General features: G+C 48.1%; 1 protein-coding gene and 1 long non-coding RNA gene across 2 annotated transcripts; one reads left to right on the top strand and one right to left on the bottom strand.

Moving 5' to 3' along the window:
* The first annotated feature begins 6875 nt into the window (after nt 1–6875).
* CFL1 (cofilin 1) lies at nt 6876–14250 on the top strand. The gene is made up of 4 exons (XM_083715434.1): nt 6876–7107; nt 9866–10173; nt 11386–11462; nt 13353–14250. Exons 1-4 carry the CDS (start codon nt 7105–7107, stop codon nt 13463–13465), a joined length of 501 nt encoding a protein of 166 aa, XP_083571560.1. The 5' UTR covers nt 6876–7104; the 3' UTR covers nt 13466–14250.
* Nucleotides 13596–15788, bottom strand: LOC310833090. The gene is made up of 2 exons (XR_014558557.1): nt 15101–15788; nt 13596–15064 (listed from the first exon to the last, which is right to left on the bottom strand). It is a non-coding gene; the product is annotated as an uncharacterized lncRNA (long non-coding RNA).
* Between the last annotated feature and the right edge of the window lie 4280 nt (nt 15789–20068).

Raw genomic sequence — 20068 nt, forward strand, 5'->3', positions numbered from 1 at the left:
GTTTTGGCCTATTTGAGTTTAGTGAGCTTTAACCCCAGGCAAGTTGAGTCCAAGGTGCAACACAGAATGAATGAACCGCCTCTCTTTGAGAATCTTTTTTAAAGGCCTTTTTGGAAATGGGAAAGAGCAATGAAGATGCTGCAACATGATCTTGGTGTGTGTGTCTGTGTTCAAATGTGTCTAGTCAGACGTAAAGCCAATTGACAGCCAATGGGGCTTCCAAGGTATGTGAGTCCTCAAAAGGCTCAGTCCCAGCAAAAGCAATGGGTGCCTCCCAGCATCTTTGCCTGGCCCTCAGAACTCTCCCCAACCCTCTCTCCAGGCCTCACCCCTTATCAGTCCTTCCCCTTGCCCACATTTGAGTGTTTCTTGACCCCTGGAATGTGTTTGTGAAGAGTGGCAATGCCTCTGGCTGGCCTGGATGGAGAGGTGTGAAACCTGTGGCTGGAATGTAGTGCTCTGCTTTCCTTTGGACCACATCAGTGATGCTAAGAGGAGGGTATTGCCGTCTAGGCAGTACAGGACCTCCATACACACGACTCAGGCTTGTGCCCCAGGGAGGTCAGTTCACTTGTTGTTGTTTAGTCGTTTAGTCGTGTCCGACTCTTCGTGACCCCATGGACCAGAGAACGCCAGGCACTCCTGTTTTCCACTGCCTCCCGTAGCTTGGTCAAACTCATGCTGGTAGCTTCGAGAACACTGTCCAACCATCTCGTCCTCCGTCGTCCCCTTCTCCCTGTGCCCTCAATCTTTCCCAACATCAGGGTCTTTTCCAGGGAGTTTTCTCTTCTCATGAGGTGTCCAAAGTATTGGAGCCTCAGCTTCACTATCTGTCCTTCCAGTGAGAACTCAGGGCTGATTTCCTTCAGAATGGATAGGTTTGATCTTCTTGCAGTCCATGGGACTCTCAAGAGTCTCCTCCAGCACCATAATTCAAAAGCATCAATTCTTCTGCGATCAGCCTTCTTGATGGTCCAGCTCTCACTTGCATACATCACTACTGAGAAAACCATAGTTTTAACTAAAGACAACAGTTCACTTAGGTGCTGCTAATCATGTATCGGCTTGACTTCACCCCTGGAAGTGCAGACAGACGGATGCCAACAACAGTATGAGAGTCCATTGCGCAACCACTTTTGCTTCTGGCCCTGGGAAGGTTGTATGCAATGGAGAGTGGCCCTTAAAGTGAAATAGATTCTCTGCCCCTACTAATATGCAGTTTCCTGGGACTAAGACCCATTAAGTGCTATGAATTAATCAGCAAGCTGTTCCTTTGGGCCTCTCTCTTGGAAAAAGAGGATCAGGGAAACTAATGCTCTTTGTAAGTCGTTGGACTCCCAACTGCCATTAGCCCCAACCAGCATGCTCACTTGGTAAGGGATGATGGGACGTGTAGTCCAGCTACATCATTGGAGCCTGTCCCCACCACAGGTTCAAAACATCCCCTTCCAACCAGCCCCAAAATACCGGCTCTCAGAGTAAGAAACAGCGATTAAACTGCAAAATAATAAACGAATGATGCATTAAAACCGCCACCATCTGTGCACTGTAGTAGGATTTCCAATCAATCAGAAAATAAAATGGGCCATTAGGTTTTATAAGCAGAAATCAAAATATTTGCAGATCAAATGACTATAAAAACAGGAACAGGAAGCAGTAAGATGAGCAGCAACTCTACTCAGTCAGCTATTCCATTGAGAGGGTCTAGGTACCATAGGGCAGACCCACACCATAGGTATGCTGTAGGAAAATAAGGTATAAAGCACATCCAATGCACATTTAAGCACATCGCTTCAACCAGAGAATCCTGGGGGCCTGCCTCACAGAGCTACAGGTCCCAACAACTGTAAGAAATTAGAGTTCCTACCATTCTTTGGTGGAAGTCATGTGCTTTCAATGTGTATTGGATGTGCTTTCAATGTATGGCGTGGATCTGCTCGAAATCTACCATTTTAATGTAATTTCTTTTTCCAGGGACAACTTTTCTAAGCTTTGTGCAAGTGTGCCCTTTGTTCTTTGCGCCCCACCCCCCAGGCCTCATTAGGTCTTCCGTGCTATTTCCAGCCTCGCTGGGGGAAAGCATTATCCCTAACCACTGGCCATGTTGGCTGTGGGGGGGAGTTGGAGTCCCAGCAACACCTGCAGAGCATTTTATTGGCTACTGAAATCCTCATGGAAATTCAACAATGTTTTAGTTTGAATTTCTCCTAACATACACATATTAGTGTGCAATTTTGCTTAATTTTTACAAAGGAATTTTCCCTTTATGCAATGCATTTTTGTGCACTGTTTTCACTAGTTCATGCACACTTTACCCCCTATATTGTTTTGTGCATATTGTGCATCAGGCAGGTTTATATAACAGTGTGAATGAAATGGCATCTCTCTCCCCCCCCCCTTCCTAGCACTGATGCTGTTGTGCCCTTCAAACTACCTCCTCTTTAAGCCGAGCTATTTTCCTGCTGGCAGACGTGGATCTTTTTTCTCCAGGCTTTTTATGTTTTCCTAAAATGGGCATATAATTTATGAGTGCCTACTCTGTCTCACTCGCTCGGCAATCGTCAGGGACCAAAGAATTTCCCTCGCCTTCTATTTCCAGAGCAAAAAATCTCTTCAGAATTTCCAGTTTGGTTTTCTCCTCTCTTTTCCCTCCTTACTCTTTTTAACCAAACCATGGGAAATTAAAACTGGAGGTGCTGAGGAGGGATGGGGGGTGTTTGGAAATCAAAGCACAGAACAAATGTGTTCCTTTTAGCTTCCCTCAGCCTTTCATTCCCCCACACCCCCTGCCCCAGCGTGTGGCTAGGATCTCTGCTGCGGTGGGAGGCTGGTTGAGTTATGCACATTCTAGTGCTGCCAAGTAATTTGAACGTGGGTGTCTTGATCCCAGGCACCTCGCAGCCAGTCCCTTAGCTCAGTGGTAGAGCATCTGTTGAAGTTCCTGGCTTCAAACCCCTGTATCTCCTGTTAGGGTTGGTAGAGACCCTTCTAGGAAATTCTGGGGCCTTCTACATGCACAGCAGATGCTCTGTGGTGACCCACGGCTCTTCCAAATCAAACAGGAACACAGGAAGCAGACTTGAACTGAGTTAGACCCATGGGTCCATCTAGCTCAGCATTGTCTACACTGACTGGCAGCAGCTCTCCAAAATTTCATAGGAGGGTCTCTACCACCTGGATTTTAATGCTCCTGTACCCCTCGTTTTGTTTTGTTTTTATTTTGCTTTAATTTTCTTACTGTTTAAATGGATTTTTGATTTTTTTGCTTTTGTTAAATTTCCTCAGGGGCCCCTGTTAGGACCAAATGGTAGCATGAAAACATTTTCATCAATAAATGCCCTTGCTCCATCTTACTCTAGCCACATGTTGCTTGAAGGATGAGGCCAGGAATTAGGTGTGCACAATCTGTAGACATTTGCCTCAAAAAGAATCCTTGACTGTTCCAGAAGCCTTGAATTCTATTAAACCCCCAAACATCCTTTCAAACGCACATTTTTTTTTATTCGACCACTTGGACCCCCGTTTCTCCACCCCTGTGGGAGACCTACAAGCCTGCCCTAGTGTGGCTGGGGAAAAAAGCCCTTAACTTCCATTTTTAAAACTTCAAACAGTTTGAAGAGAAACTGCAACCATTAAACTGCAAGAGGTTCATTGCTATCATGTGGGTTGAATGGGGAGGAGACAAAGCAGTTTTAAAACCCCACCACATGTCTTTATTGGCTTGCCAATGTTGGACTCTGTTAACATAAAAGCATAGAATTGTAGAGTTGGATGAGGCTCTGAGCATCAACTAGTCCGGTGTTTCCCAAACTTGGGTCTCCAGCTGCTTTTGGACCACAATTCCCATCATCCCTGACCACTGATCTTGCTGTCTAGGAATAATGGGAAATGTAGTCCAAAAACAGCTGGAAAGCTAAGTTTGGGCAACACTGGCTAGTGTCCCGTACCCCCGCTGCAATGCAGGAATCGCAACTAGAGCACCCATGGCAGTTGGCCATCCAGCAACAACTGTTTTGTGAATTACCACTGTATATTACTTTTTATTCTTATTTCTTCCCTCCCCTTTAAGGTAGCACACATTAGAAAACAGACACAACCAAAAACGAAATACCGTATTTTTTGCTCTATAAGACTCACTTTTTCCCTCCTAAAAAGTAAGGGGAAATGTGTGTGCGTCTTATGGAGCGAATGCAGGCTGCGCAGCTATCCCAGAAGCCAGAACAGCAAGAGGGATTGCTGCTTTCACTGCACAGCGATCCCTCTTGCTGTTCTGGCTTCTGAGATTCAGAATAATTTTTTTCTTGTTTTCCTCCTCCAAAAACTAGGTGTGTCTTGTGGTCTGGTGCGTCTTATAGAGCGAAAAATATGGTAAGTTAAAACTAAAACAGTCAAACTGCTACTCCAGCAGAAAAGGAATAGCAGGCTTATGACAACAATTGTCCTCCAAAGGCCAAGATAAACAAATGTGTCTTAAACGCATGCCAAAATACTGATAGTGCGAAGGACAAGCATAAGTGATAGTATGGGTGAGCCACTTTAGGCTTAGCAAATATGGCCCTCCAGGCAAGACTTAAAGCGTAGCCACTTGTGGGACTAGTAGTGGCATCTTCAAGGGTAGCCCCATCTAGAATGAACTGCAGTAGTCCAGTCATGAAAGGCTTGCTGATACGCAGCTGTCCTGGTCCAGGAATGGGGATAGCAGGCAAACCAGCCAGAGCTGGAAATAAACACTTGCTGCTGAAACCACCAGTGACAGCAATGGATCCATGATCATTCCCAAGCTATTGTCTTCCTCATTCCCAGATATAGGAATTGCCTGTCATTAGCGCTATTGCTGGCATTCAGTTGCAGTTTATTGGCCTTCAGAAAGTGGTCCAGCACTTGTACAGCCTCCCCTGATTTAGATTGAGAGATAGAGCTCCCAGGTTCCTGGAAGACTGCTCCCAACAGTAGCATAGGAGACAAAATAGACAGACCCCCCTGAGGGATCCCAGTGCCCCCCCAAACCATGCGCCCAAGATGCAGTTATTCCAGCTCTACTTTCTGGTAGGAGCAGAGCCACTATAGAGCAGGGCCTCCAAGTCGCAACCCCAAATCGTTCCAGAAAGAACGTGTAACCAATGGTGTTGAAAGGCATGGAGAGATTGAGGAGATCCAACAGGGATCTGGCTCTCTCCAGTCTCTCTCACAATAAAGGTCATCAGGCAGGGTGACCAAGGGTTTTCCATTGCCATAAAAAGGCCTGAAGCTGGATTGAAAGGGCTAGATAATCTGCTTCATCTAGGCATGTTTGCAGTTGGTCAGCCACCATCCTTTCAACTACATACTTATCTGCGTCTCTGACCTCACTGATTGCAATACAAGCACACCTAAGCACACACAGGTAGCTCAGGATTACACTCGACGCAACCTGGTGCAGTGGACTTCAATCCACAATAGTTTGTGCTATGGTATATTTCTTGGTCTTTAACACATCTCATGATCTTTGCTGGTTTTGCCACAGGAGACTAACATGGTTGGCCATCTGGAGATAATATTATCACACCAAGAAAGGGGTGCATGTTGGCCTCCATATGTTTGTTGAACTAAATCTCCCATCATTCCTGGCACTGGCTTGCTGTGGCTAGGGCTGATGGGTGTCTAGTAACATCTGGAAGGCCACAGATGTTACTCTCTCCTTCTTTACTCTCTTACTGTTGCTTATTATTATTACTCAGTGCTTTTTTCTGGGAGGATGCAGGGGTATGTATACCCCTAAACATTTTTTGAATCTTTGTACTTTTGTCCATTTACTGTATTTATTTTTCCCAATTTGAACTATAAAGTGGTGATTTTCTTGAGTCAAAATGAGAGTACCACTAAACACTTTGTTTAGAAAAAAGGACTATTACTTGTGGATGCTCGGGTTGCGAACGTGAGCTGTGCAGGAGGCGTGTTCGCAACCCACAGCGGTTGCAACCAGCAGTGCCGTGTCTGCACATGTGCAGGTTGCGATTCAGTGTTTCTGTGCATGCACAAAGCGTGATTTAACGCTTCTATGCATGCGCGACCACTGAAACCCAGAAGTAACCCGTTCCGGTACTTCTGGGTTTCAGCAGGTAAAGGTAAAGGGACCCCTGAGGTTGCGGTGCTCATCTCGCTTTATTGGCTGAGGGAGCCAGCGTACAGCTTCCGGTAACCCGAAAAAAATGCAGCCTGAAGCATCTGTAACCCAAGGTATGACTGTACAACATAATAATTCCTAGATAAAACACAAGATCTTTCTGCTCCCTTCTATCTCTGTGACACTTACTCCCAGTCCTTTATTTCTGGAAAAAAGGTGGGGGAACTCACCATGAAGTTTGTTTTGTTTATTGCAGGTCTAGTCACAGTGCCCCCCCCCAACACGGGCAGTCGCTAAATGTAAAATGTGATTAATAAAATCAAGCAGACAATGATCTAGATTGTAAATGGCCACAACTTTATAGATTACAGCCATTGGGTGTGTATCTGTTCCTGCACCCCCAGACAAAAAATATATTTCATTTTTAAAAGGTAAGGGAACTCAGTTTCCCCGAGTTCCTGCTCCAAACGCCCCCTGCTTGCCGAATGTGGCCCTCCAGAGGTTGACTAGACTCCAGCTGCCAGCATCCCCGGCAATCAGCCCAGGCTGGCTGGCATGGATGATGGGAACTGGAGTCCCAGCGGGCGCAGATTTCCCCACTCCGGCCTGTTACAATGAACTACGTTTCCTAGGATTCTTGTGGGAGGTGTCGGGAAAGGGAAAGGCCAGTGGAAAGGAGACGATGCCTTTTTTGCGGGGGGGAAAGAGAGATAGAATGGGGGGAGGACTCGGTTTCCCATGGCGCACCGCGCTGCCGGACCGGAAGCGGCTCCTCCTCGGGAGGCGCCTTAAAGCGGAAGCGTCGTGCCGGGGCGGGGCTGCAGTTCCTTTCGGGCCTCGCTTGACGCGCAGACGGAGTCGGAGCCGCCGCCTCGGAGAAGGAAGCAGCAGTCGACGCCGACGCCGCACCAGCAGCAGCAGCTCCGAGCGCGAAGAGCACCGCCGACGCCGCGCACACCTTCTCTCCCTCCTTCACCTTTCCCTTCGTCGCCTGCAGCACCATGGTAAGATCCGGCGCGGCCCCTCGCCTCCACCGCCCCCCCACCGCCCGCCCCACACACCGGGCCGCCATCTTGTCTCCCGGCCGCCATTTTGAGGGGGGCTCTCGGGGGCCCCTATCCCCCCGCCCCACCTGGCTTTGGCGGCGAAGGTGCCTCTGTGGCTCGATGTAGCGCCCCCCCCCCCCCGCTTAGCTCCTCGCCGCATTCTGGCAGTCACATGGGGAGGAGCTATTTTCTGTAGTGGGAGGGGGAAGGGAAGCCCCTCATCCTCCCAATCTCCTCACCATCCCCCCACCCCACCCGACCTATATATCACCCTTTTGACGGGGTATGATGCTGGATGGAATCTTCTTTTTTTCCTTTTACACCCCCCCCCCCATTTTGTAGAGCTGGATGAGAGAGGGCAGAGCCCAGGACCCCCATAAGTGTGGGGTGTGCAAATGCCTTCCGAACCTACATTGCCCTTTCTTGCTTCTTAAAATGACTTAATTTGAAAGACTTGCGTAGAGGGAACTCGCTGTCCTCTTCCTTTCCCGAACCTCTGTTCTTTCCCTGCCGCCTCCGTTCCTCCCTCTCTTCCCCTCTCCCTCCCTTTTCCACAGCAGCTTCTCTCTACGGAGATGCAGGTTGAAAGGGAAGAGGGATATATAGAGGAGCCTATTGTGTGTAAGTCGCGGGGAGGGGGGAGTCAAGACTCACGTGGCTGTGGCATTGCAGCAGTTTTATCCCCCACCCCACTCAAAAGGCCTGGATAAAACTATTTGCTCCCTATCCAAAGAGCAGGTTCTAAATGCTGGCTGAATGTGGCACCTGTCCTAAAATGTCTATCAAATGACACTCTCAGGCTTGTGGTTTATATCCTTCCTGCAGCGAAGAGCTGGCCTGCCAAGAGACTCCTTAATAGTTGCTGGCGAGAAATTCCTGGGCTCTTAATACTCTCGCCTTTTTCTCCTCCCCTCCCCCTTGCCAAAATTGCTCTCTATTGCCAGTTGTAAAAACGCACCCCCTTTTTCACTTCCCAAACTCTGAACTGGACAGGCTGCTTCCCTTGCCCGAGATTTGCACCCCTCCTAAGAGATCCCACGCTGTTTCCCAGCTTCTGCTGGTGACAATAGATCTCTCCCTCTCTTAAGAAAAACCACAGTCCTGAGCACGCATCTCCTGAATGCTGCCACTTAACCTCTCCTCTTCTTCCCTCCTCCCCCCATCCCCTGCGACACAAGTCTACTTCCTTTTCTGGTGTTGGAGGCAGGAGGCCAAGCACCTCCCTCCAGACTGGCGGCTTTGGGGCACCTGCTGTCTCTGGTCTTGCATTCTGTGCTTTTCCCACCCCAGAAAGCTAGTGCCAGATTCCCGGCATCTCTGCTCCTGGCCTCTCCTGGGGGCAGGCATGGAACCTAGGAGATTTTTCTTTTAAAAAAACACTCCCTAGTTGGTTTATTTCCAATTCTGGCTGTTAAATCGCCCATACATACCACTCCCAATCCTGCCTTCCATCATCATCCTAGCCTTAACCTGAATCCATTTCCTTCTATCTCTTCATTTTAGCAATGGGAATTTCTGACTCTGTTTAAAAGGTCAATTGGACGGCCCCGTGTGTGTGTGTGTGTGTGTGTGTGTGTGAGAGAGAGAGAGAGAGAGAGAGAGAGAGAGAGAAGTCTGCCCCAAATTCACTGTCTAGTAATTTGAAGTAGTCCTAGTTAAAAAAAAAAGTTTTATGTAGCTTAACTCCAGATGACTCTGTGTTGGAGTCAGTTTCTTCACAGAACCTGCTCTGACCAGGGTAGGGAAAGGCATCTAGGTTTAGGCTCTGGAATCTTCTCCATAACTGCCTGGCCTCAGTAGCCAGCCAAAATTTGTGGTTGCCTTAAACCTTTTCCTCTTCATTTCCTGTAGGGATGGGGAGTTTGAGGCTTATTTCTATTGCACGTGTGCTTTGAAGTTGCCTCTGCAGCGCAGAGAAAATCTCTGCTCCCCAGTTCTGAGCTCAGGAAGAGGGTGGGGGCTGGTCTGTGTCATGCTCTACTTCTGAAGCACTCAGAATGGGGGGGGGCAGTTATGGCGCATGCTTTACAGAGTTTGAAAGGATTCTTATGGCAAGTGAGTTTGCGGGTCCATTTTTGAGCCTTTGCTAATTTGCATGGGTTTAATGTAAGTTCTTCTGGATCAGCCTGGATGTCATTCTGAATAGCTTAGTTTGTTAGCTTGTGGAACTGATAATGCCAAGGTTGCAGGGTTCAGACACTGTATGGGACACCAGCATTCCTGCATTGCAGAGGGTTAGACTATATGGTCCTCAGGGTCCCTTCCAAATCTGTGGTTCTATGGATCAGACCAAAGGCCCAGTCAGCCCAGCATCCTGTTTTTCCACAGTTAAGCAGGCCATGAGGGCAACCTGGTGTTTCTCTCTAGCGACTGATATTCAGGCACAGTTGCACCTCTGAACATGGGCGGGTCCACATAGTCATCATGTGTGGGAAGCTAGTAATCTTGTCTAATCCCTTTCAAAGCCATCTGGGCTAGTGCACATCACCACATCAAGTGGCAGCGAATTCTGTAAATGAATTATGCGCCACACGAATAAGTATTTTCTTTATCCGTCCTGATTCTCCTGCCATCTGGTTCATTGGATAACCCAGAGATCCAGTACTGTGAAAGTGGGAGGGAATGCATCTTGTTCTCTCTCCCACATGTGGAGGCTTTGGTGTGGCTATTGGCTGACCCCTTTCCCTTCTCCCTCCCACCCTCCCTCCCTGGGCAGGCATCTGGCGTAGCCGTCTCCGATGGAGTTATCCAGGTCTTCAATGACATGAAGGTGCGCAAAGCATCCACCCCAGAAGAGGTGAAGAAGCGCAAGAAAGCTGTGCTCTTCTGCTTGAGCGAGGATAAGAAGAACATCATCCTGGAAGAGGGGAAGGAGATCCTGGTGGGGGATGTGGGGGACACCATTGATGACCCTTACCTCTACTTTGTCAAGATGCTGCCGGACTGTGACTGCCGCTATGCCCTTTACGATGCCACCTATGAGACAAAGGAAAGCAAAAAGGAGGACCTTGTCTTCATCTTCTGGTGAGGACTCCCTCCTAAAAACAAAACAAACTAAAGCCTACTCTGGGGCTACTGCCAGGCCACCCCATATTCCCTGCCCCCAGGCTCCCGCCCTTCCCGTACTCACGGAATCATGTTGAAGAGTAGTTCCTTTGGCCAGAAAAATGCTACCAAGCAAATGCAATCAGAGTAGAGGGTCTGGTGTGTTTGGAACCCTTTGTTGGAGGCTACTTTTTCTGAGCTGGACACGGATTCTATCTGCTCCAGCCATCCCCCTCCCCCAGTCTAGCCTTGCTTCCAGATCTCATGAAAAGGCTTATTCAGGACCTGTCTTGCCACTCTTCTTCCCGGGTGTCATACCAAGGGCTGTTGATGCCTTGGAAAGAGTTGAGAGCAACCCGCTGGAGAAGATAGCAAGTGACTGAGCTTGGCTGAGGGCTCGAGGATTTTCAGGGCAGAACTCGAGGATTTCACTCTGGGCACCTTAGTTCATTTCAGAGTTGACAATGGGGGCAGAGCTGCTTTGATGCGGCTTACCTGGAAGTCCTAGGGATAGGGATAGATCGCTGCCTCAGGCACCTTCAGTGCTTCCTGGCACTGTTGACATGATAACGTGGGGATAAAGTCCTTTTAGGGAAGCATCCCTCCACATGTATGCACCCGCCTCCCATATACCTGGGATGCGGAGAATAGAAATCTGTTGCCAAGCAGTTCAGTTTGTGCCCATATCATATTGTGGCATGGCAACAGCACAACCATTTTAAACACCCTGTATATCTCAGGTAAGGGGGTGTGTGCAAGGAAATTTGGGCTGTCCTGTTGTAGTCTTCAATTTAAAAGGCTGTAGGTCATTGAATCTGTAGCACAGAACTGGGGAAACCTGGGCCCTCATGATGTTCCTGGGCTAAACTCACCATTGGCCATGCTGGCTGAGACCAAAGGCAGTCCAACAACATCTGGAGGATCACAAGTTTCCCCACCCTCTGTTCCAGCAGGTGAGGGGGGAAATGTCTTTGTCCCAGGATTCCGTTTGAGGAAGTGACTCCATTAGGCATATGGATGACGTGGCTGCTGCTATACCCTTAGGCATCCTCCCTCCTCTATCCTTTTCCGCTCCTTGAGCTGTTTTCACCCTGTTCAGACTAAGAAGGGAGGATATATATTTGTTAATCCCATGGGAATTGGGGCTGGTCACGCTCCTGATGTTGAGGTTGCTGTTTTGTCTCCCCGCAGGGCGCCTGAGTGTGCCCCCCTGAAGAGCAAGATGATCTATGCCAGTTCTAAGGATGCCATCAAGAAAAAATTAACAGGTGAGAACTGGTGTGGTTGCCTCTTTCACAGTAGGGGGATAGGAGTTGAGGACTGGTCTGCTGGGGGAAGGGCTGTAGCTCAGCAGTAGAGCACAGGCCTCTTACGCAGAGAGCTGCCAGAAAGTGCCACTGTAATTATTGTCTGTGTAGTGATTATCGTATATACTTGTGTATAAGCTGACTTTTTCAGAACATTTTTTATGCTGAAAAAGGCCCCCTCTGCTTACACTTGAGTGAGGGTCCCCTTTGCTGCTGTTGGCGGCGGAGGAACAAGCAGCCCGAAAGCAGCCCTTTTGGGCTGCTTGTTCTTCCCCCGCTGCTGCCACCATTGGCCTCTGCCTCTCGGCAGCACCCGGGGGGGGGAGAAGCCCCCTCTGCCATATGCATGCATGCACACACACACGCATTCTGGCCCACCAGGAGGTTTGTGGTGTGGTGAACCAGCTTATACTCAAGTCAATAAGTTTTCCCAATTTTTGGTGGTAGAATTAGGTGCCTCGGCTTATATTCGGGTTGGCTTATACTTGAATATATACGGTAATTTTGTAAGACGCTTTTCTCTTGTGATTGCCTCTGTGCAACCATCTTGGAGGGGCAGAAACTGACCTTGTGAGAATCAAATTGACACTGGCCTCTGCTTTCCTGTGCCATGGTCCCATCTGCAATAAGGCTCCCCCCCTCTCCCAAAATGGAAAGAAGGCCTTCACTTGATCAGAAGTGGCAAATGGTAGGGACCAAAGTTTAAGGCTTGGTAGTGCTGTGCTCAGAGGCTCATAGAGCAGGGATGGCCAGGCTATGGCCCTCACACTATGTTGCTGGACTGCTATTAGCCCCAGCCAGCATAGGCAGGTATGCTGGGAGTTGTCCAGTACTACCCTTCATTTAGAGGTTTGAGCCTCCCCAGCAATGTTTCAGTTATATCATTGTGTGTTGAATCCAGAATTAAGTTGGCAATGTTGAAATCAATGGGACAGATTTAGACATTGATTCAGCGCTATGCATCTTTGAAATGACGTTAAAATGGCTGTTAACAATGTAGTGGTGAAATATTAATTTAATAGTAATTTATTATTTATATCCCGCCCATCTGGCTGGGTTTCCCCAGCCACTCTGAGCGACTCCCAACCAAATATTAAAAACATGATACAGCAGTAAACATTAAAAACTTCCACAACCAGGGCTGCCTTAGCTTCCTGAATAAACAGTTGATTGGGCTGAAACCCTACTTTTGGTCCCTTCTATGTTTCCTTCTCATTCACCTTCACTCTCGTTGTCTGAAAACAGCATGCTAATTCCCACAACTGTCTCCCAACTTTGTACCGGCCCACACTTCTCTCCACTTGAAATTGACTTGACCGCTCTCTCCAATCTGACCCCCCTCCCTGCATCTGAATAGCAGCTAAGCAGGCTGAATGACTTTTCAGATGTCCATAAGTTTCTTGGGCAGCCTTCGCTAGCCTGACGTCCCACAGATGTTTCAGGATGGCAGCTCTCACCAGCTTGCTGGGGACTGTAGTCCACGATCTTCTGGAGGGTACCATTGGTGGAGGCTGTTCTTGAGAGCTTTTTCCAGCTGCCACCTGACAGTGACTTTGGCTGTGCAAATTGCCAGTGCAATTTGTGCCTGCTACAAATTGCAGAGGTGGTGGGTTGTTGAGACTGGGGAGCTGTGGTGGTGGACCAAATACAGAGATTGGGATTAAAGGGGTGGATAACAGATGTGTGTGGGGGGGAGGCATTGTTGTTCTTCAGGCTTTGTTCTATCTCTAGTAGCTGCTAGTGGGGAAGGGGTGCTGTTTGATCTGGGGATCGGCCTGTTGAATTGGCTGGGCAGGAATGCATGATGGAGGTCTGCAAGAGCCACTCATGTCCCCACCTCTTCTCTTGCAGGGATCAAGCACGAGTTGCAAGCAAACTGCTACGAGGAAGTCAAGGATCGCTGCACCCTTGCGGAGAAATTGGGCGGCAGTTCCGTTATCAGCTTGGAGGGCAAGCCCTTGTGAGCCACCCCCTCCCCCGTTGTGCCAGCGTCTTCGGAGCTTCCATATTATTGGCCCTGTGCTATCATTTTTTGGGGGTTCGGTGGGTGGGACGTGGGGTGGGTTCTCCGTTTTAGTTAGGTTCCGGTTTTCTGCCTTCTCACCTTTTTACCCCCTTTGGTGCTCCCTTCTCATGAAAGCAGCTGCAGCCCAACCTTGCGGCTGCTGTTAAAACTTGCCAAACCAGCTACAGCTCCTTCTCCCTGTTCCCCGGCCCCCCGAACCTTCCTCTATCCTTCCCCCCCCCCCTCTCCAAGCCTAGACTCTTAAGGTGGCATTCCTTGAGGCCCCACTTCTTGGCTGCTTCCTTCACCCCATGGGACCATTGGTTTCCTCCATTCCAGCTTTGGGACCACTCTCAAGCAGGATTCCACTCCTGGCCAAGGCTTGAATATGGTGTGGGAGGGAGGGCAAAAGGAAGGGGGCACCTAAAGGCAGGGGTCTCAAATGGCCCCTCATTCCAAAATTAGTCCATCATTCCCAGTGTGTAAATTTTTTTTCTTTTTTTGGTCTCTGTATGTGTGTTTTTGGAAAACAAATGTGGAATGGCAGCTGTGTTCCCGGCCCCCCCTCCCAGTGACCCACAACCCCTCCCTCTTTACCGCCATAGTGGCTTTGTGCTTGTCCGTAGTACTGTGTATAAATGAGATATTGTGGAGAAAGTTGCACCCATCTCAATGTTGGGGGTGGAATTAACAAAATATGGAAGCAGCACCAATGATCTTCAATAAAAAAATTAAATAATGCTACCTCTTGGGTGTGTCTGTCTCTCCCCCCCCCCCTTTTCTTTCTCAACCTGAGCCTTGGGGGTTAAACACAGGGCTGTGTGTACTTGGTGTTAAAACTTTCCTAATTCTCTGCCAAGAAAAGCAACCCATTCAACCTGTGAGTTGCGCCAGGTCACTAAATCTGCTTGTTGTTCTGACAAAATTCTACCTCTACCAGAGGTCAGACAGAATCCCCCCTCCTTTTCCTCTATCGGTACTAGAAACCTTCAACCACCTGTTTTTCTTCTAGCATTAACCAGGTGATGCCCACATGATTTCCGCCCCATCTCTCTAGCCACAAGAACTAGAAACCTGGGTTTCATTTTAAATAAAACCCGATGATCATGAATCTAGAACAAACACTTAAAGTTCCGTCTCATCTAAGACTCCTAAAGCAGAAAGGATAGAACATCGCCTTTCCCTCCAAAGTCTCTCTTGAGGAAATGGAGAAAATTTAATGGAAGAAATGTTCGCCTCTCCTTGTGACTTGCTCACTGCTGGCTTAAAAAGTTAATAGCTTACCAAGCACTGCTGGGGAAACTTTCAGTAGTTAAACCTCCTCTTTGTAACCTTCAAAATATGCTCTTTCACGTTTCACAGAACTTCTTGCCTGCTGGAAGTATTTGTGTGTGTGTGCGTGTGTGTACATACATATATCACAAGCTGAATAGAAAACAGCCACTTCCTCATTTATAACACAGGCCTATCATAGAAGGCTTTTAAAATAGTCTGATGCTTGGACTTTGGTCCGTCCATAGGGTGTGGTGAAAGCACACTGGAGGAGCTTTGTGCTTTTCTTTTGCTGCATTAAGTCTGATGCAGAAATGATAACATCAGGAAGGTGCTATTGACACTTCACGGAGGAAAGTGAATTATATAGGCCCCAAACCCAAGTTACAAGAAGGGATTTTGCCTAAACTTGGGGAAGAACTTGCAGAGGGTATTACCTAGTTATTTGTGGGGAGGGGGAATTGCATCGGGAGATGGCCTGTTTGCTTACAGTGTTTTTAAGCAGAGTCTGCATATTCACCTGCTACAGACACTAGGAGCAGATCGCCTCCGTTGTCAACCAGTTGTGCTCCATTACCTTTTGGATCCCTTTCAACTCCTGGGGGTAATCAGATTTGTAAGAAGCGGATTGCCTAAAATTGTGACTTGGCCCCAGGCTGAATTTTTTTGTTCTTTTTGATTGGTAGAGCATGAGACTTAGGGTCATGGGTTCAAGTCCTTTGTTGGGCAAAAGATTCTTGCATTACGGGGGGTTGGACTAGATGATGCTTGTAGTCACTTCCAACTCTCTATATAAATTCCATTGCTGGCTCTTGAAGGCAGCCTCTCCTGACCTGATACCTTCCAGATGTTTTGGACAACAACTCCCATCAGCCCCTGCCTGTGGGGCTAGTGCAGTATGCACTTGAGAGCACCAATCCCACTAAGAGGCAGGATTCTGTGCCCACCTAGGCCCTTTGCACATTGTAGTAATTGAGACTCCTGGAAGAGCTGCCTCCAGCCCCTGCCTACCTGCCTGCTTAGATCTCTCTCCTTGGGGTGTGGCTGGCCCAGTTACCTGCTGTCGGCCAAGGCAGACCAAAGTCCTGGGTGGGGTTCGCAGCTTTCACTGCCATCTCCTGTGCCTCCAGCATCCCTGAAGCTGAGTCATACTGGCACTGCTCAGTCTCTCCTTCCCAGCTGGGCGTCAGCCAAAAGAGGTGTGGGGCTCGGTTCAGAAAGGCAGCGCAACACCCAAGCTTCGTGGGGGAACGGGTGCGAGATTCTCCTTTGCCTCCTGCTCAAATGCTGGGGAAAGGCTGTAACTCAGTGGTAGAGCACCCCTTGGCCTACACCATGGGTAGGCAAACCAAGCCCCGGGGACTGGATCTGGCCCAATCGCCTTCTATATCTGGGCTGCAGACGGTCCGGGAACTGGCGTAGAATGTGCCCTTTTATTTAAAATGCATCTCTGGGTTATTTGTGGGGCATAGGAATTTGTTTTATTCCCCACCCCCATAAATATATATAGTCCGGCCCCCCACAAGGTCTGAGGGGCAGTGGACTGGCCCTCTGCTGAAAAGGTTTGCTGACCCATAGACTACACAAAGCTCCAGGTTCAATTCCTGGCATTTCCAAGTAGGGGTGGGCATCGTCGTCTCCCTGAACCCCTGTGGAACGGCTGCTGGACCACTGAGCTGGAGGAAGCAGTGGTCCAGTTCTGTAACAGCTTCCTGGCGTTCCACAGGAATCCTGTCCTTCATCTCCACAGCAGGCCCATGAGGAATGTGGCTGGTCTGAAAGTGTGTTGGGCTCAAGGCTGTCCGGAGCCATCTTAGCCCGGCACTCAGCGTCACACCTCCGTGGCGCAATGATGATTAAGAGGCTGGATGTAATGTCCTTTCCACCCTTTTATTAGCTGGGGATGTGGCTTGCTTCACTTCTTTCAAAAGTCTGCCGTCTGTGGAGCTTCTCTGAGGGAGGCCCTGGTTGCCAGGCCCAGAGTCCCACCTTGACGGCACCATGGTTTCTTTTACTTTCATTTTAAAGCACATTTCACGGCGAGGCTGTTTTCTACCTCTCTGGCACTGAAGCCTGGGAGTTTGCCTGCCTCTTGCACGCTTTCCAGAGGCATTTGGTTGGCCACTGTGAGAGGACGCCGGATCTTTGGCCTAATCTGGCAGCACTGGTTTCTAAGTGCTTGCAATTTGTACGATGTTTAAGGACAGAAATGACCGGGGTGTGTGTGTGTGGGGGGGGGTATTTTGTTGCTTTTATAGCTGCTGGTAACTGGGATTATTCATAATTTGTGAGTGTGTGTTAAATATCTGCCACCAAGTGTTCATTTTTTAGACCAGGGGTGGTGAAGCCAAGGCAGGCTTCCCTTCAGCCCCCTGCTGACATGGCCGATGGATAGGGATGATGGGAGTTGTAGTTCATCAACATCTGGAGGGCTACCGGTTCCCCATTCCTGGTTTTAGGTGTCTGTCAGCGTTTGCTCTCAGTGGACAGGAGATAGCTTGCACATGCTCAGAGGCACTGCTGTTAGCTTCACATTTTCAAATCTGTTCTTTTAAAGTTCAGAATCTTTTTAAGAGCAAGTTGCTATTGATGGCTGTACATTGCTCAACTGAGACTAGTTTCCTGAACGCATTTTGAAAGACCAATCCCCCCCCTCCTATCCCTTTGCCCTAAAGCGAACTTGTGGTTAAGGAGTCTCAACTCTTCTTGGTCTCTATTCTTGATGACGCATATCCTTTTTTTCTCTTGCTGAGTGGTAGAGGCGGAGCTTAACTTCTAAATGAGTCACACAAAGACCCAGGCTTTTCGCGGGTGGGGCAGGGAGGATGACCCAGTTTTCTTTTTAAAAGTGTCTCTGAGCTTGCACAAAGTTCCTTCAGCACCAAATAAGTCCCTTGGTGGGACAAGGGTGTATGGCCCCACCCCAATCTGCCATCAGACTTCTTTCCTGTTGGATTATTCTTCCTGTATTTTAATCATATGTCTCTTCCTGTGTAATTTCAGAACTGGGAGGGGCAGTGTTTTATTTGATTTCCCCCCCCCCAAACACCCCTTTTTCGTGGTTGTGTGACTTGAGGGAAAAGAAGTGCTTCTGTGTAATACAAAATATATACAGTATATTTTATTTATGCATGTGTATATTGGATGTTTAGATGAAAATCAGAAAGCAATTGCTTTCTCTTTGATTCCCAATCACTACCGGTAACAGTCCGTTGGCACTAAAACAAAATCCATTGCATGCTTATTTGAGAGTAAGCCCATCAAACCCAGGAGAGCCTATTTCTGGGTAGGCCTGGCCATTCTAAACTGCGGTAGCCAGCTCGGGTGAGAATGGTTTAGTTGGTTTAAATCCAAAACACTTTCATCTCTGCCTCCACCCATGGCTAGCATGTGGCCCCTAACAAATTATCCCAGAGGGAATGCAGCCCTTGATATATATATTTTAAGCAATTTTTAATTGTTTTTTTGTTGATTATCTGTCCCTGGGCGGGGCTTTAAGCTAAGAGGCTGTGACCAAGAAGAAGGTCTGAGAGTAGGAGAACCTTGTAATTTTGCAAAATAACTCATCAGTGCCCTTGTTTGTGTCAGGTGCATATATATGGATAAAACACAGGGCAAAGCATTTCTCCCAAAGAAATAGGAGTGTGCGTGTTCTGATTAAGCTCCTCCCCTTGCCCTCCAATTATAATTGTCATGGTAACTTAATTAGAAATTGGAAGAATTCGTTGCTCTTGAGAATGACAGGCAGGGGAAATGAGCTCATGCAACAGTCAAAAAGTGGGCTCTGCTGTCCTCTGCAGGCCAAGCATGGTTATTGCATGACTTTTCAAAGCAGCTCTCAAAACGCTGAATTAATTTTTTAATTTTTTGTCATTGGCATCCATCTGTCTCAAGAGACAATGGAGCGCACCTCTGGAGGTGAAGTCAAATCGCTGCATTAGCAGTACCAATGTGACCTGCCTAGTCTGCCGAGGACAAAATCAGGAAGTTTGTAGATAATCCAGGTTGGGCCTGGAAACCAGACATCTTTCTTTCTGGTTGTTTTTTTGCAAGTTTTATTATTATGCACAGTTATTCCCCCCTCCCCCAAAAAAACCCCCAAAGGGTGGGTGGTAGGAAGAAGAGAGATTAATTTTGCAGTTCATTTGTTTTTTAATTAAGTGGATAAATTTACAGTACATTTTTGCAATGCATTTAAACTTTGCCATAAGGTGATTTCTGCTGCAGCAGAGAAACCTGGTCTAGCTGCAGGTTCTTCATTTACAAAAGGAATAACAATATTCCCTGCTGCATTTAAACCTATCTGCCTTGGCAAAGCTTCTGGGTAACTGTATCTGGTGATGAGTCACTTTTTCCCATCAGAGGTTCCACCCTGTGTTGATTGCCCAGGGTGGGAATTCAGAAGGGAATTCAGTCCCCAGGCTGCAAATCAGAGCTGGGGAACATTTTGCAGCCTGGGGACTGAATTCCCTTCTGGGCAATTTTTTTTTTTGGGGGGGGTGTCACATGCTAGTGATGGGTGGGGAGAGAGGGGGAATCAGGTGGAGATACACATGCCACCCTTGTACAGGAGGCTAGTTCCCCCCCCCACACCAGTGCCTTTCTGCCCCCCACCCAGTTGAGCAAGAGGCATTAGCAGAATTCCAGGACATATTCCATCCAGGCAAAAACACTCAAGGAAGATGCAGAGGCCAATGTGGGGTGTGGCTTGGGGAGTGAGGCTGAGGCCCTCTTTTCCACTCCTGGTTTCTCTGGCTGAGTTGTTCATGCCTTTGTTCCAGGCTGTATTTTTTCCCCAGGGGTTCCAGTGTCACATATATTTTTTAAAAATCAAGCTTTACAGGCACTCTCTTCTCCCCTATGGAAAATAAACTGTTTCTTTAAAGTCCCAGTTTACCATTACAAACAAAACAGAAGCGGAATCTTTTGTCTGTATATAAAGTCTGATTACTCTTGCAGCTTCCTGCATTCCCTTCTTCCCAGGACAGAAAATGGAAGTTATTCCTGACAGAAGAAACCTCCTCAAACTGGAGAAATGAGATACTGGGGTCTTGAAATATTTCTGCCTCCTTGCACACACTTTTACAGTGGTGCAGTAGAGAGCGGAGAAGACTGGTAAGCAAAGCTCTAAGAATCCTCACCACTCTGAGCAGAAGTGTTGACATCATCTGCCAGAGCGCCACAGTAACCGGTGGCCCCTCCCAGCTCTGGCAATTGGATGAGGTGATAATAAGGCTTTCAAGTTTGTTTTATAACAGTGGGGATGAGGAACCTTTCGCCCTCCAGATGT

The sequence above is a fragment of the Podarcis gaigeae genome (assembly GCF_964106915.1).
Source record: "Podarcis gaigeae genome assembly, chromosome: 16".
In the NCBI taxonomy this organism is placed as follows: domain Eukaryota; kingdom Metazoa; phylum Chordata; class Lepidosauria; order Squamata; family Lacertidae; genus Podarcis; species Podarcis gaigeae.

What these genes read in the sequence shown, in the direction of transcription:
- CFL1 (XM_083715434.1), top strand. An exon ending in GACCTTGTCTTCATCTTCTG is followed by an intron (nt 10,174 to 11,385) that starts GTGAGGACTCCC and finishes GTCTCCCCGCAG; the next exon opens with GGCGCCTGAGTGTGCCCCCC. An exon ending in CATCAAGAAAAAATTAACAG is followed by an intron (nt 11,463 to 13,352) that starts GTGAGAACTGGT and finishes CTTCTCTTGCAG; the next exon opens with GGATCAAGCACGAGTTGCAA.